This window comes from Pristiophorus japonicus, unplaced genomic scaffold, assembly GCF_044704955.1.
Source record: "Pristiophorus japonicus isolate sPriJap1 unplaced genomic scaffold, sPriJap1.hap1 HAP1_SCAFFOLD_659, whole genome shotgun sequence".
In the NCBI taxonomy this organism is placed as follows: domain Eukaryota; kingdom Metazoa; phylum Chordata; class Chondrichthyes; family Pristiophoridae; genus Pristiophorus; species Pristiophorus japonicus.
Genome location: NW_027254571.1, coordinates 13441 through 29442, shown reverse-complemented (window position 1 = coordinate 29442; position 16002 = coordinate 13441). Strand labels below are relative to the sequence as shown.

Here is a 16002-nt window from a genome sequence, read left to right as displayed (position 1 = left end):
TGCATCCACCTTGTCAAGCCCCCTCATAATCTTATACGTTTCGATAAGATCACCTCTCATTCTTCTGAATTTCAATGAGTAGAGGCCCAACCTACTCAACCTTTCCTCATAAGTCAACCCCCTCAACTCCAGAATCAACCGAGTGAACCTTCTCTGAACTGCCTCCAAAGCAAGTATATCCTTTCGTCAATATGGAAACCAAAACAGCACGCAGTACTCCAGGTGTAGCCTCACCAATACCCTGTACAACTGTAGCAAGACTTCCCTGCTTTTATACTCCATCATCTTTGCAATAATGGCCAAGATTCCATTGGCCTTCCTGATCACTTGCTGTACCTGTATACTATCCTTTTGTGTTCCATGAACTTTTATGGTCTCTAATAGGCCCCACTCTTTCTCTAGTTATCCTCTTGCTCTTAATGTATTTATAAAACATCTTTGGGTTTTCCCTGATTTTACTTGCCAACATTCTTTCATGTTCTCTCTTTGTCTTCCTGATATCTTTTTTAAGTGCACCCCTGCACTTTTTATACTCCTCTAGAGTCTCTGCAGTGTTGAGTTCTCGGTATCTGTCATAAGCATCCCTTTTTTTCTTTATCTTATCCTGTATGACCCTTGACATCCAGGGGGCTCGAGATTTGTTAGTGCCACCCTTTTTCTTTAAGGAAACATATTTGCTCTGTACCCTCAGGATCTCCTCCTTGAATGCCTCCCACTGCTCTGACACTGATTTACCATCAAGTAGCTGTTTCCAGTCACTTTGGCCAATTCCCATCTCAGCTCAGCAAAATTGGCTTTACCCCAATTGAGAACTATTTTTTCTGGTCCACCTTTGTCCTTTTCCATAACTCCCCTAAATGTTACTGAATTATGATCACTAGCACCAAAATGTTCTCCCACTGATACCCCTTCCACCTGCCCCTCTTCATTCCCCAAAACCAAGTCCAGAACCGTCCCCTCCCTTGTTGGGCTTGTTACATACTGGCTGAAGAAGTCCTCCTGAATGCATTTTAGGAATTCCGCACCCTCTACCATTCACACTACCTTTTTCCCAGTTAATATTAGGGTAGTTGAAATCCCCCACTATTACAGCTCTATAGTTTTTGTACTTTGCAGCAATTTGCCGACATATTTGTTCTTCTATCTCCCTCTGACTGTTTGGGGGTCTATAGTACACTCCCAGTAGTGTGATCGCCCCTTTTTTGTTCTTCAATTCAACCCATACAGCCTCATTTGATGATCCTTCCAACATCTCATCCGTTCTCACAGCTGTAATTGTTTCTGCTCCCTCCCACCTTTTTTACCCCCCTCGCTATCCTGTCTGAAAACCCTGTAACCAGGGATGTTGAGCTGCCATACCTGCCCCTCTTTCAGCCATGTCTCAGTAATAGCTATAATATCATACTCCCAAGTGTCTATCTGTGCTCTCAGCTCATCCGTCATATTCCCTCGACTCCTTGCATTGAAGTATATACAGCTGTACAATGGTGCCAAACTCCCCTGTTGTCTTGTTCTTCTGTCTAACAAATTCACTTTCTATTTTTCTGCTGCCCAATTCCAGCTTTGCTTCTCTCCCCACTGAATCTATTCTCCGGTTCCCAACCCCCTGTCAAGCTAGTTTAAACCCTCCCCAACAGCACTAGCAAACCCTCCCGTGAAGATACTGGTCCCGGCGCTGTTATATCGGTGATAACATTTTTATGGTACTTGAGTCGGAGATAGAGAACGCTAATTTTAAATGAGAGGCGAGAGGGGTGGTATAAGGAGAACGTGCTGGAGGAGTAGGGAGACAGACCATGGTGTGATCTGCTGATGAGAGGCACACCACCACCACGGTGCAGTCTGGACGGGGCAAGTGGTAAAAGGTACCGCCAGGCGGGGAGGCTTCGGTTCGGGGAAGGTGTCATCACCCCTCAGCCAAGTTTCCGTCAGGGCCTTGATGTTGATGCAATCATCTACGCTAAGCTCATGGATGGCAAGGGCCTTGTTCACCGGTGAACAAAAGGGAGATATGGAGAGGGTCGATGATAGCTTACCCACTGCCAGCGTCCACAGGGTCAACGCTAGGCGGGGAGGGTGTTGGGGAGGGTGGTGGTGAGTTGGACGGGGAGGAGATCGGAAATATTCGCCCCCATTGGGCGCGCTGGGCGAGAACGTCGGCAGGGGTTGCTCCTCATAAGGAAGCAGTGCTGAGAGCCGCGATGGGCCCTCCGTGGGATGCCGAGAGAGGCTCACAGGGAAGTTGCAGGCTTGTCTAGGAGGGAGTTGAGCCTGGGACAGCCGCAGGAGAGTAGAACGGTTGAAGAGTGATGAAGTGTTGAGGTAGGGACTTGGGAGGCAGAGTATCCGAGAGAGGAGAGATGAAAGGAGAGAGTGGTCAGGGAGGGATGGAGAGAAAAGAAAAAGGGGAGAAAAAAGTGGAAATAGAAGTGATCGGCTCGGGTCCGGAGCAGCAGCCAATGTGCGCAGGGCCTTGTTCACAAGTGAACAGAGGGAGATATGGAGAGGGTCGGTTATGGCTCCATATTGGAGCTCTTCAATACTTCACCTCTATCCATGCGAATCTCCGCCACTCTTTGCCTTTTCTCTCCCAAATCTCCTCGCATCCACTGCTCAGGGCCCCCTGGCTCCATCAGTTGGTGCACTTTAGCCCCAACTACGAGTTAACTAAGTGTTTTAAACCGCCATTACCCATCCCTTCTGCCTTCAGCTCCTGGAGCTGCCTGGGCCCCAAGCTCTGGAACTCCCTCCCTAAACCTCTCCGCCTCTCTATCCTCCTTTAAGACGTTCGCTAGAACCTAGCTCTTTGACCAAGCTTTTGGTCACCTGCCCTAATTTCTCCTTATGTGGCTTAGTGTCAAATTAACTTTTTTGTTGTATAACGCTCCTGTGAAGCACCTTGGGACGTTTTGCTATATTAAAGGCGCTATTTAAATACAAGTTGTTGTTGTTGTTGCTCTGTTTCTCTCACTGAGCTGCTGAACTTCTTCTCAAATTTGATTTTGGATTCCTAGATTTCTATGGACATCAAGACTACACATCTGCACTGTACAACACTGCATTACACTGTACTGCATTACACTGTACTACACTGCATTACTCTGCACTGCATTACTCTGCACTGCATTACACTGTACTACACTGCACTGCAGTATACTGTACTACACTGCATTACTCTGCATTGCATTACACTGTACTACACTGCATTACTCTGTACTACACTGCATTACTCTGTACTACACTGCATTACACTGTACTGCATTGCATTACTCTGTACTACACTGTATTACACTGTACTGCACTACACTGCACTACACTGTCTTACTCTGTACCACACTGTACTGCACTGCATTACACAGAACTACACTGCATTACACAGAACTATACTGTACTACACTGCATTACACTGCACTACACTGCATTACTCTGTAAGACGCACCTGCTGTGTCTCAGATTCTGCTGCTAAAGGTACCTTTGGCCATCTTCCCCCACTGCTGCTGTTTCACACCTGACCAGGGTGACTCGTTCTGCTGGTCTTCCAGCTATGCTGGTCACAGGCTGGTGGTTTTACATTTTCTCGGCCGCTTCTGACCTACGATGACCTACCTTCGCGCCAACTTCGCCATCATCTTTCTGCACCACAACCCGCCAGAAACACCCTCCCTCCTCCAACTGTCTATCTCCACTAGAATCGGGATTTCACTGGCCCGTTAAACCAGGCTGCGAACTTGGACAGCACGTCGTCCATACTCCACGCCCACTCAATCTGACCCATGTCAACGTCTTCCCACCACGTGACCTCTGACTTTAACTCTGGGCCCCCAACTCTTGTCTCCAACCTGTTCCCTGTTACTACCAGGAAATATGTATCCCAACGATTGCTACACAATAAGGGACATGTAACTTGACTTTGTCCAATGGTCCATTCTGTCCAGTGTGACCACTGTCACACTCTGGGTGATCCACTGCTCACCAGTGTCACACGCTGGGTGATCCACTGCTCACCAGTGTCACACTCTGGGTGATCCACTGCTCACCACTGTCACACTCTGGGTGATCCACTACTCACCACTGTCACACTCTGAGATGCCCGTTATATTTCACCGTTACACTTTGCATTGACGTATAAAATGGAACGCTGTAATAGTTTTGGGGACTGCAATCTTCCGCTCACTGTAAAATGGATCGAGCGCCATACTCTGGTCAGAGCACAGGTCGGGGGAGGGTGGATCGGGGGGCGGTCAGGTCGGGGATCTAGCCGGGTCGGGGGGGGCGGTCGGGCAGAGGGAGAGTCGGGTCGTGAGGAGGGCGGGTCAGAGGGCAGGTCGCAGGTCGGTGGGCGGATCAGGGGGGAGGGTCGGGAGGAGGGTATGTCGGGTCGCAGGTTAGGGGGCCAGGTCGGGGGAGGGCAAATCGGTGGGCGGGTCAGAGGGCAAGTCAGGGGCTGGGTCGGAGGGCATGTCGGGTCGCGGGTCAGGAGGCCAGGTCGGGGGGGTGGGCCGGTCAGGGGGGCGGGTCAGAGGGCAGGTCAGGGGGCTGGGTCGGAGGGCATGTCGGGTCGCGGGTCAGGTCGGGGTGTGGGTCGGGGGGGTGGGCCGGTCAGGGGGGCGGGTCAGAGGTCAGGTCAGGGGGCCGGGTCGGAGGGCGGGCTGCTCACCTGGCTGTTGAGAAAAGCCTCGGCCTGTCTGACGTCCCGCAGGAAGAGATGGTAAATGTGCGACTGGAGCAGCACCTCCTGCCTGCACTCCCACATCTGGTGCAGCTTCTTCCAGCCCACCTGCAGCTTCTGCAGCCACTGCTGAATGGAGAGGAGGGGAAGTTCTGCTTCCTCCAGCAACACCAGCTCGTTCACTGCCAGGATTTTCTCGTAGTCCTCTTGGTGTTGGCTAATCTCCTCTTTTAGCGCCTCGTGGTATCTGAGGAGCGCCTCGGCCTCGGCCAACATGTTGGGCAGTTCCTCGGACACGACAGCTGCCTGCGTCAGGGCAAGCCACGACAGGAAGCTGTCCAGGTCTTGGATAAACTGCTGCAACTTGCTGGCCACACTCAGAGAGTCCTCGCAGCCTTGTAAAGCTCGTTTCAGCTGCTCCCACTCCTCGCTGATCTCCTCGAACTGGATGAGGATTTCCATGGCCTGGCTGGGATGAGCTGCCGCCAAACGCTCAGCCTCTAGCTGCAGACCAATCAGCTTGGGCTCGATGATGGCGAGGGCTCCCTCCATGGTGGAAAGCTTTCTCTGGAGGGCGATCACTCCTCCGAGGTCATTGCCCAGGTACTGGGTCGACTCGATGGCCTTCCGCTTCTCGCTGATCTGAGACTTGATCTCGTTACACTCCAGTAAGTAATTCTGAATACACAGCAGAGAATTAATGGTCTTCTTTTTACTTTCGACCAATTGCACAATCTGCCCCCACCTGCAAAAGGAACACAATTAACGTCGACAAGAGATTCCCTCCGACGGTCAGCCGAGTCAAGGCCCTGTGGTGAACGGGGTGGGATTGTGGTGACTCAGCCTCTCCGGCCCGGCACACAATGGGACAATGCTTCACGTACAGCGCGGCTAGTCGCCTGCCACTGGAATGGCCCATCCCACCCACATGCCTGCTCCATCACCCCCTTCACAGGCTCACTGAGAGCCAGAGCCAGGATGGTAAACACGGAGTGAAATCCTATCGCGTGCTATGGCTCGCAGCTCACACTAACCGTGCTGGCCCGCCATGCCCTCTGTCGCTGGGAGCTACAACACAGCGCTGCAGGTCGAGGGACAGTGTGCACAATCATCTGGGCAAACCCTGCCCCGTCTGGGCAGGCCCTGCCCAGACACAGACTCCCGTCTGGGCAAACCTTGCCCCAGACACAGACTCCGTCTGGGCAAACCTTGCCCCAGACACAGACTCCGTCTGGGCAAACCTTGCCCCAGACACAGACTCCCGTCTGGGCAAACACTGCCCCAGACACAGACTCCGTCTGGGCAAACACTGCCTCAGACACAGACTCCGTCTGGGCAAACCCTGCCCCAGACACAGACTCCGTCTGGGCAGACCCTGCCCCAGACACAGACTCCCGTCTGGGCAAACCCTGCCCCAGACACAGACTCCCGTCTGGGCAAACCTGCCCCAGACTCTCTAATTAACCCGTTGACTCCTGGCATTTCCTGGGCACCTGTTTAAAGTTTTTAGTGCAGGTGCTGTGTCACTCAAATATTACTGGAAACTAGTACATTAAACACAACAACAATACGTACACAGAAACACAGAAACACACACACACACACTGACAGAAACACACACACACACTGACGGACACACACACACACACTGACAGACACACAGACACACTGACAGACACACACACACACACACACACACACACAGTCACAAACACACTGACGGACACACACACACACACAAACACTGACGGACACACACACACACACACTGAGGAACATAGGAACAGGAGGAGGCCATTCAGCCGCTCAAATCTGTTCTGCCATTCAATGAGATCATGGCTGAACTGTATCCTAACTCCATCCACCTGCCTTGGCTCCATATCCCTCAATACTCTTGTCTAGCAAATATCTATTGATCTCAGATTGAAATTTAGTAATTGAGCTAGCACCTACTGCTTTCTGTAGGAGAGTTCCACACTTCTACCCTCTTTGTGTGAAGAAGTTTCCGAACTGCTCTCCTGAACGGCCTGGCTCTGATTTTAAGGTGATGTCACCTTGTCCTAGACCCTGCCACTTGTGGAAAAAGTTTCTCTCTACCTACCTACCCTATCAATTCCTTTCAAAATCCTAAAAACCTCAATCAATTCACCCCTTAACCTTCTATATTCCAGTGAATACAAGCCGAGTTTATGTAATCTCCCCTCATAATCTAACCCTCAGATCTCGGGTAACATTGTGGTCAATCTGTGCTGTATTCCTTCCAAAGCCAATATATCCTTCCTAAGGTGCCGTGGCCCAGAACTGCACACAGTGCTCCAGGAACCACGTCTGAACTACTGTCTTTCGAATGAGACGTTAAACCAAGGTTTCTCTCATGTGAACGTAAAAGATCCCATGGCACTATTTTGAAGAAGAGCAGGGGAGTTATCCCCGGTGTCCTGGGGCCAATATTTATCCCTCAATCAACATCACTAAAACAGATGATCTGGTCATTATCACATTACTGTTTGTGGGAACTTGCTGTGCGCAAATTGGCTGCCGCATTTCCTACATTACAACAGTGACTACACTCCACTCCAAATGCACTTCATTGGCTGTAAAGTGCTTTGAGACATCGGTGGTTGTGAAAGGCGCTATATAAATCCAAGTCTTTCTTTTGAACCAAGGCTTTGTATAGCTGTCCTGAAACTTTCTCCCCTTTATATTCCAGCCCTCTAGTTATAAAGGCTAACCTTCCATTAGGCTGATTATTCTTTGTATCTGAAGACTACATTTTACGTGGATCCCTACATCTCTTTGGGCCTCCACTGTTCCTAGCTTTTCATCATTTAAATATTACTCAAATCTTTCCTTTTTTGGTCCAAAATGGATGAGCTCACACTTACCTGGGTTGAAATCTATCACCACAGTTTCACCCACTCACAATCGATCAATATCTCTGTGTAATTTTATACTCCTGTCTACACGAGGCACTATGCCATCAATCTTTGTGTCACTGGTAAACTGGGACTTTTGACTCTCTATTGAGACACCGTGAGTCACTGCCGTCCAATTCGAGCTCATTCCCATTATCCCTACACTCTGTCTTCCACCGCCTAACCAGTCTCTAACCAGCTCAATAATGTGCTTTCAATTCAATGAGCTTTAATTTTAGCTAACCGCCTCTTATGCAGAACCTTACTGAATGCCTTAAGTCCATATGAACTAAATCCATAGACATTTCCCCATTTACTACTTCAGTTACTTTCTCAAAAAGTTACAAATCCATGGCCTGACTGTGATGATAAGGTTATTTCTTCGGTCTGACAATCCCCCATCAAATCCATGCTGGCTCTCTCTAATCAGCTCAACCTTCTCTAAGTGCTCAGATACTCAGTCCTTAATTATAATTCCAATAACTTCCCCACAACTGATGTTGGACTAAAGGGTCTACAAGTAAAACAAAGAAGTAAAAATAAATCAAAGTGTGACGTCACAGCCAAGAGGGTAAGTGATTGGCTGGTGGATTGGTGAGTATTTAATCTTTTTCTTTTTCTTTTCTGATCAGTGGTTAACCTTTGGCGTTGTTACCAATTAGTTTAATTTAAGGGTTAAGTCATGGCAGGAGAGTCCAGACCCGTGTCATGCTCCTCCTGTGCTATGTGGGAAGACAGGGACGTTTCCAGTGTCCCTGACGACTACATGTGCAGGAAGTGTATCCAGCTGCAGCTCCTGACAGACCGCATTGCAGCACTGGAGCTGCACATGGATTCAATCTGGAGCATCTGTGATGCTGAGGATGTCGTGAATAGCACGTTTAGTGAGTTGGTCACACGGCAGGTAAAGGTTACACAGGCAGATAGGGAATGGGTGACCATCAGGCAGAGCAGTGGAAGGAAGGTAGTGCAGGGGTCCTCTGCGATCATCTCCCTCCAAAACAGATACACCATTTTGGGTACTGTTGGGGGAGATGACTCATCAGGGGAGGGCAGCAGCAGCCAAGTCTATCGCACCAGGGCTGGCTCTGCTGCACAGGAGGGCAGGAAAAAGAGTGGGAGAGCTGTAGTGATAGGGGATTCTATTGTAAGGGGAATAGATAGGCGTTTCTGCGGCCGCAATCGAGACTCCAGGATTGTGTGTTCCCTCCCTGGTGTAAGGGTCAAGGATGTCTCGGAGCAGCTGCAGAGCATTCTGGAGAGGGAGGGTGAATAGCCAGCTGTCGTGGTGCATATAGGTACCAGCGACATAGGTAAAAAACGGGATGAGGTCATACAAGCTGAATTTAGGGAGCTAGGAGTTAAATTAAAAATTAGGACCTCAATAGGTAGTAGAAACATAGAAACATAGAAAATAGGTGCAGGAGCAGGCCATTCAGCCCTTCTAGCCTGCACCGCCATTCAATGAGTTCATGGCTGAACATGAAACTTCAGTACCCCCTTCCTGCTTTCTCGCCATACCCCTTGATCCCCCGAGTAGCAAGGACTTCATCTAACTCCCTTTTGAATATATTTAGTGAATTAGCCTCAACAACTTTCTGTGGTAGAGAATTCCACAGGTTCACCACTCTCTGGGTGAAGAAGTTTCTCCTCATCTCAGTCCTAAATGGCTTACCCCTTATCCTTAGACTGTGACCCCTGGTTCTGGACTTCCCCAACATTGGGAACATTCTTCCTGCATCTAACCTGTCTAAACCCATCAGAATTTTAAACGTTTCTATGAGGTCCCCTCTCATTCTTCTGAACTCCAGTGAATACAAGCCCAGTTGATCCAGTCTTTCTTGATAGGTCAGTCCCACCATCCCGGGAATCAGTCTGGTGAATCTTCGCTGCACTCCCTCAATAGCAAGAATGTCCTTCCTCAAGTTAGGAAACCAAAACTGTACACAATACTCCAGGTGTGTCCTCACCCAGGCTCTGTACATCTGTAGCAACACCTCCCTGCCCCTGTACTCAAATCCCCTCGCTATGAAGGCCAACATGCCATTTGCTTTCTTAACCGCCTGCTGTACCTGCATGCCAACCTTCAATGACTGATGTACCATGACACCCAGGTCTCGTTGCACCTTCCCTTTTCCTAATCTGTCACCATTCAGATAATCTCAGGATTGCTACCAGTGCCACGTGCTAGTCAGAGTAGGAATTGCAAGATAGCTCAGATGAATACGTGGCTTGAGGAATGGTGCAGAAGGGAGGGATTCAAATTCCTGGGACATTGGAACCGGTTCTGGAGGAGGTGGGACCAGTACAAACTGGACGGTCTGCACCTGGGCAGGACCGGAACCGATGTCCTAGGGGGAGTGTTTGCTAGTGCTGTTGGGGAGGGTTTAAATTAAAAAGGCAGGGGGATGGGAATCCAAGCAGGGAGGCAGAAGGAAGTAAAAAGGGGGCAGAAGCAAAAAGTAGGAAGGAGAAAAGGAAGAGTGGAGGGCAGAGAAATCAAGGGCAAAAATCAAAAAGGACCACATTGCAACATAATTCTAAAAGGACAAAGAGTGTTAAAAAAACAAGCCTGGATGCTCTGAGTCTCAAAGCGAGGAGCATACGTAATAAGGTGGATGCACAGATAGCTGTTAACTGATATGATGTAATTGGGATCACGGATACATGGCTCCAGGGTAACCAAGGCTGGGAACTCAACATCCAGGAGTATTCAATATTCAGGAAGGATAGACAGGAAGGAAAAGGAGGTGGGGTAGTGTTAATGGTTAAAGAGGAGATTAACGCAATAGTAAAGAAGGACATTAGCGTGGATAATGTGGAATCTATATGGGTAGAGCTGCGAAACACCAAAGGGCAGAAAACGTTAGTAGGAGTTGTGTACAGACCACCAAACAGTAGTAGTGAGGTTGGGGATGGCATCAAACAGGAAATTAGGGACGCATGCAATAAGGGTACAGCAGTTATCATGGGTGACTTTAATCTGCATATTGGCTGGGCTAACCAAAGTGGTATTAATACTGTGGAGGAGGATTTCCTGGAGTGTATAAGGGATGGTTTTCTAGACAATTATGTCGAGGAACCAACTAGAAAGCAGGCCATCCTAGACTGGGTCTTGTGTAACGAGAGAGGATTAATTAGCAATCTGGTCGTGCGGGGCCCCTTGGGGAAGAGTGACCATAATATGGTAGAATTCTTCATTAAGATGGAGAATGAAACAGTTAATTCAGAGATAAGGGTCCTGAACTTAAAGAGAGGAAACTTCGATGGTATGAGACATGAATTGGCTAGGATAGACAGGAGAATGATACTTAAAGGGTTGATAGTGGATAGGCAATGGCAGACATTTAAATATCACATGGATGTACTACAACAATTGTACATCTCTGTGTGGCGTAAGAATAAAAAAGGGAAGGTCGCTCAACCGTGGCTAACAAGGGAAATTTGGGAAAGTGTTAAATCCAAGGAAGAGGCATATAAATTGGCCAGAAAAAGCAGCAAACCTGAGCACTGGGAGAAACTTAGAATTCAGCAGAGGAGGACTAAGGATTTAATTAGGAGGGGGAAAATAGAGTATGAGAGGGAGCTTGCAGGGAACATAAAAAATGACTGCAAAAGCTTCTACAGATATGTGAAGAGAAAAAGATTAATGAAGACTAATGTAGGTCCGTTGCAGTCAGAATCAGGGGAATTCATAATGGGGAACAAGAAAATGGCAGACCAATTGAACAAATATTTTGGTTCTGTCTTCAATAAGGAAGACACGAATAACCTTCCGGAAATACTAGGGGACTGAGGGTTCAGCGAGAAGGTGAACTGAGTGAAATCCTTATTAGTCAGGAAATGGTGTTAGGGAAATTGAAGGGACTGAAGGCCGATAAATCCCCAGAGCCTGATAGTCTGCATCCCAGAGTACTTAAGGAAGTGGCCCTAGAAATAGTAGATGCATTGGTGGTCATTTTCCAACATTCCATGGACTCTGGTTCAGTTGCTATGGATTGGACGGAAGCTAATGTAACCCCACTTTTTAAAAAAGGAGAGAGAAAACAGGGAATTATAGACCGGTTATCCTAACATCGGTGGTGGGGAAAATGCTGGAATCAATTATTAAAGATGTAATAGCAGCGTATTTGGAAAGCAGTGACAGAATCGGTCCAAGTCAGCATGGATTTATGAAAGGGAAATCAGGCTTCACAAATCTTCTAAAGTTTTTTGAGGATGTAACTGGTAGAGTGGACAAGGGAGAACCAGTGGATGTGGTGTATTTGGACTTTCAAAAGGCTTTTGACAAGATCCCACTCAAGAGATTAGTGTGCAAAATTAAGTCACATGGTATTGGAGGTAATGTATTGACGTGGATAGAGAACTGGTTGGCAGACAGGAAGCAAAAAGTGGGAATAAACGGGTCCTTTTCAGAATGGCAGGCAGTGACTAGTGGGGTGCCGCAGGGCTCAGTGCTGGGACTCCAGCTATTTACAATGTACATTAATGATTTAGACGAAGGAATTGAATGTAGTACCTCCAAGTTTGCAGATGACACTAAGCTGGGTGGCAGTGTGAGCTGCGAGGAGGATGCTAGGAGGCTGCAGAGTGACTTGGACAAGTTAGGTGAATGGGCAAATGCATGGCAGATGCAGTATAATGTGGATAAATGTGAGGTTATCCATTTTAGTGGCAAAAACAGGAAGGCAGAATATTATCTGAATGGTGACAGATTAGTAAAAGGGGAGGTGCAACGAGACCAGGGTGTCATGGTACATCAGTCATTGAAGGTTGGCATGCAGGTACAGCAGGCAGTAAAGAAAGCAAATGGCATGTTGTCCTTCATTGCGAGGGGATTTGAGTATAGGAGCAGGGAGGTCTTACTGCAGTTGTACAGGGCCTTGGTGAGACCACACCTTGAGTATTGTGTGCAGTTTTGGTCTCCTAATCTGAGGAAGGACATTCTTGCTATTGAGGGAGTGCAGCGAAGGTTCACCAGACTGATTCCTGGGATGGCAGGACTGACATATGAAGAAAGACTGGATCGACTAGGCTTATATTCACTGGAATTTAGAAGAATGAGAGGGGATCTCATAGAAACATATAAAATTCTGACGGGATTGGACAGGTTAGATGCAGGAAGTCACCGATGTTGGGGAAGTCCAGAACCAGGGGTCACAGTCCAAGGATAAGGGGTAAGCCATATAGGACTGAAATGAGGAGAAATTTCTTCACTCAGAGTTGTGAACCTGTGGAATTCTCTACCACAGAAAGTTGTTGATGCCAATTCGTTAGAGAAATTCAAAAGGGAGTTAGATGTGGCCCTTATGGCTGAAGGGATCAAGGGGTATGGAGAGAAAGCAGGAATGTGGTACTGAAGTTGCATGATCAGCCATGATCATATTGAATGGCGGTGCAGGCTTGAAGGGCCGAATGGCCTACTCCTGCATCTATTTTCAATGTTTCTATGTTTCCTGGTTTCTCTCTCTCTCCCACCAATCGTCAATTTGTAATTTTCCAATCATAAGGGATGATTCCTGAATCGAGAGAACTTTGGAAAATTATAGCCAACCCATCTGCAGTATTTTCACCAACTTCCTTTAAAACTCCAGGCTGGAAACCATCAGGCCCTGGAAATTTGTCAGTCCGTTATTTTTTTCTAATACTATTTTCTTGCTGGCATTAACTTCAGTGAGTTTCAGTCCTTGATTCATTATTAGTTTCCCTGGATTGTCAGGTATAGCATCCTCTTCCTCTACTGTGAAGAGTGACACAAGGTTATTCAATAAGTCTGCCGTTTCCTTATTTATTTTACAATATAACTCGCATTTATTGTTAAAGGGCACACATTACCCGACTTCTTCCAATACAAATCTTAAAACTTTTTGTGCTAATTTTGATATCGCTCGCAAGTTTCTCCAGGGCTCCTGGATCGACACTATTCTCTGCACTTTTATACGCTCTTCCCTTTAGTCTTGTTACCTCTCATCTCTTTTGTCTTCTGATTTAGCAAGTAGAGTTATTGGCCCTTGGGCAAGACACATTCCTTTCTGAACACCTCCCACTGTTCATCTTTCGTTTTACCCCAGAACAGTTTCGACCAGTTTGGTATCGTCAGTCTCTGTCTCAACCTGACAAAGTTAGTCTTCCCCAAATCTACAATCTATGGCTTCGATTTTCCCCACCTCGACAAGTCTGTGCTGGGCGATGTCGGGGGTGGGTCCGGGGTGGGTGATGTCGGGGGTGGGTGATGTCAGGGGTGGGTGATGTCGGGGGTGGGTCGGGGGTGGGTGATGTCGGGGGTGGGTCGGGGGTGGGTGATGTCGGGGGTGGGCGATGTCGGGGGTGGGTCGGGGGTGGGTGATGTCGAGGGTGGGTGATGTCGGGGGTGGGTCGGGGGTGGGTGATGTCGGGGGTGGGTGATGTCGGGGGTGATGTCGGGGGTGGGTGATGTCGGGGGTGGGTGATGTCGGGGGGTGGGTCGGGGGTGGGTGATGTCGGGGGTGGGTGATGTCGGGGGTGGGTGATGTCGGGGGTGATGTCGGGGGTGGGTGATGTCGGGGGTGGGTGATGTCGGGGGTGGGTGATGTCGGGGGTGGGTGATGTCGGGGGTGGGTGATGTCGGGGGTGATGTCGGGGGTGGGTGATGTCGGGGGGTGGGTGATGTCAGGGGTGGGTGATGTCGGGGGTGGGTCCGGGGTGGGTGATGTCGGGGGTGGGTGATGTCAGGGGTGGGTGATGTCGGGGGTGGGTCGGGGGTGGGTGATGTCGGGGGTGGGTCGGGGGTGGGTGATGTCGGGGGTGGGCGATGTCGGGGGTGGGTCGGGGGTGGGTGATGTCGAGGGTGGGTGATGTCGGGGGTGGGTCGGGGGTGGGTGATGTCGGGGGTGGGTGATGTCGGGGGTGGGTGATGTCGGGGGTGGGTGATGTCGGGGGTGGGTGATGTCGGGGGTGGGTGATGTCGGGGGTGGGTGATGTCGGGGGTGGGTGATGTCGGGGGTGGGTGATGTCGGGGGTGGGTGATGTCGGGGGTGGGTGATGTCGGGGGTGGGTGATGTCGGGGGTGATGTCGGGGGTGGGTGATGTCGGGGGTGGGTGATGTCGGGGGGTGGGTCGGGGGTGGGTGATGTCGGGGGTGGGTGATGTCGGGGGTGGGTGATGTCGGGGGTGATGTCGGGGGTGGGTGATGTCGGGGGTGGGTGATGTCGGGGGTGGGTGATGTCGGGGGGTGGGTGATGTCGGGGGTGGGTGATGTCGGGGGTGGGTGATGTCGGGGGTGGGTGATGTCGGGGGGTGGGTCGGGGGTGGGTGATGTCGGGGGTGATGTCGGGGGTGGGTGATGTCGGGGGTGGGTGATGTCGGGGGTGATGTCGGGGGTGGGTGATGTCGGGGGTGATGTCGGGGGTGGGTGATGTCGGGGGTGATGTCGGGGGTGGGTGATGTCGGGGGGTGGGTGATGTCGGGGGTGGGTGATGTCGGGGGGTGGGTGATGTCGGGGGTGATGTCGGGGGTGGGTGATGTCGGGGGGTGGGTGATGTCGGGGGTGGGTGATGTCGGGGGGGTGGGTGATGTCGGGGGTGGGTGATGTCGGGGTGGGTGATGTCGGGGGTGGGTGATGTCGGGGGGTGGGTGATGTCGGGGGTGGGTGATGATGTCGGGGTTGGGTGATGTCGGGGGTGGGCGATGTCGGGGGTGGGTGATGTCGGGGGTGGGCGATGTCGGGGGTGGGTGATGTCGGGGGTGGGTGATGTCGGGGGTGGGCGATGTCGGGGGTGGGTGATGTCGGGGGTGGGTGATGTCGGGGGTGGGTGATGTCGGGGGTGGGCGATGTCGGGGGTGGGTGATGTCGGGGGTGGGTGATGTCGGGGGTGGGTGATGTCGGGGGTGGGTGATGTCGGGGGTGGGTCGGGGGTGGGTGATGTCGGGGGTGGCTGATGTCGGGGGTGGGTGGGTCGGGGGTGGCTGATGTCGGGGGTGGGTGATGTCGGGGGTGGGTGATGTCGGGGGTGGGTGATGTCGGGGGTGGGTGATGTCGGGGGTGGGTGATGTCGTGGGTGATGTCGGGGGTGGGTGATGTCGGGGGTGGGTGATGTCGGGGTGGGTGATGTCGGGGGTGGGTGATGTCGGGGGTGGGTGATGTCGGGGGTGATGTCGGGGGTGGCTGATGTCGGGGTGGGTGATGGCGGGGATGGGTCGGGGGTGGGTCGGGGGTGGGTGATGTCGGGGGGTGGGTGATGTCGGGGGTGGGTGATGTCGGGGGTGGGTGATGTCGGGGGTGGGTGATGTCGGGGGTGGGTGATGTCGGGGGTGGGTGATGTCGGGGGTGGGTGATGTCGGGGGTGGGTGATGTCGGGGGTGGGTGATGTCGGGGGTGGGTGATGTCGGGGGTGGGTGATGTCGGGGGTGGGTGATGTCGGGGGTGGGTGATGTCGGGGG

The 16002-nt window shown here is 50.9% G+C and overlaps 1 protein-coding gene across 1 annotated transcript in view; it reads right to left on the bottom strand.

The window, feature by feature from the left end:
- The window catches only part of LOC139255888 (spectrin beta chain, non-erythrocytic 1-like), a gene marked incomplete at both ends in the record, with an annotated part of 232208 nt that overhangs the window by 202816 nt on the left and 13390 nt on the right, over positions 1-16002 (bottom strand). The window contains one exon of the mRNA XM_070874048.1: positions 4658-5414. Within this exon, the coding sequence (XP_070730149.1) occupies positions 4658-5414 (757 nt within the window). The remainder of the gene's footprint in view (positions 1-4657; positions 5415-16002) is intronic.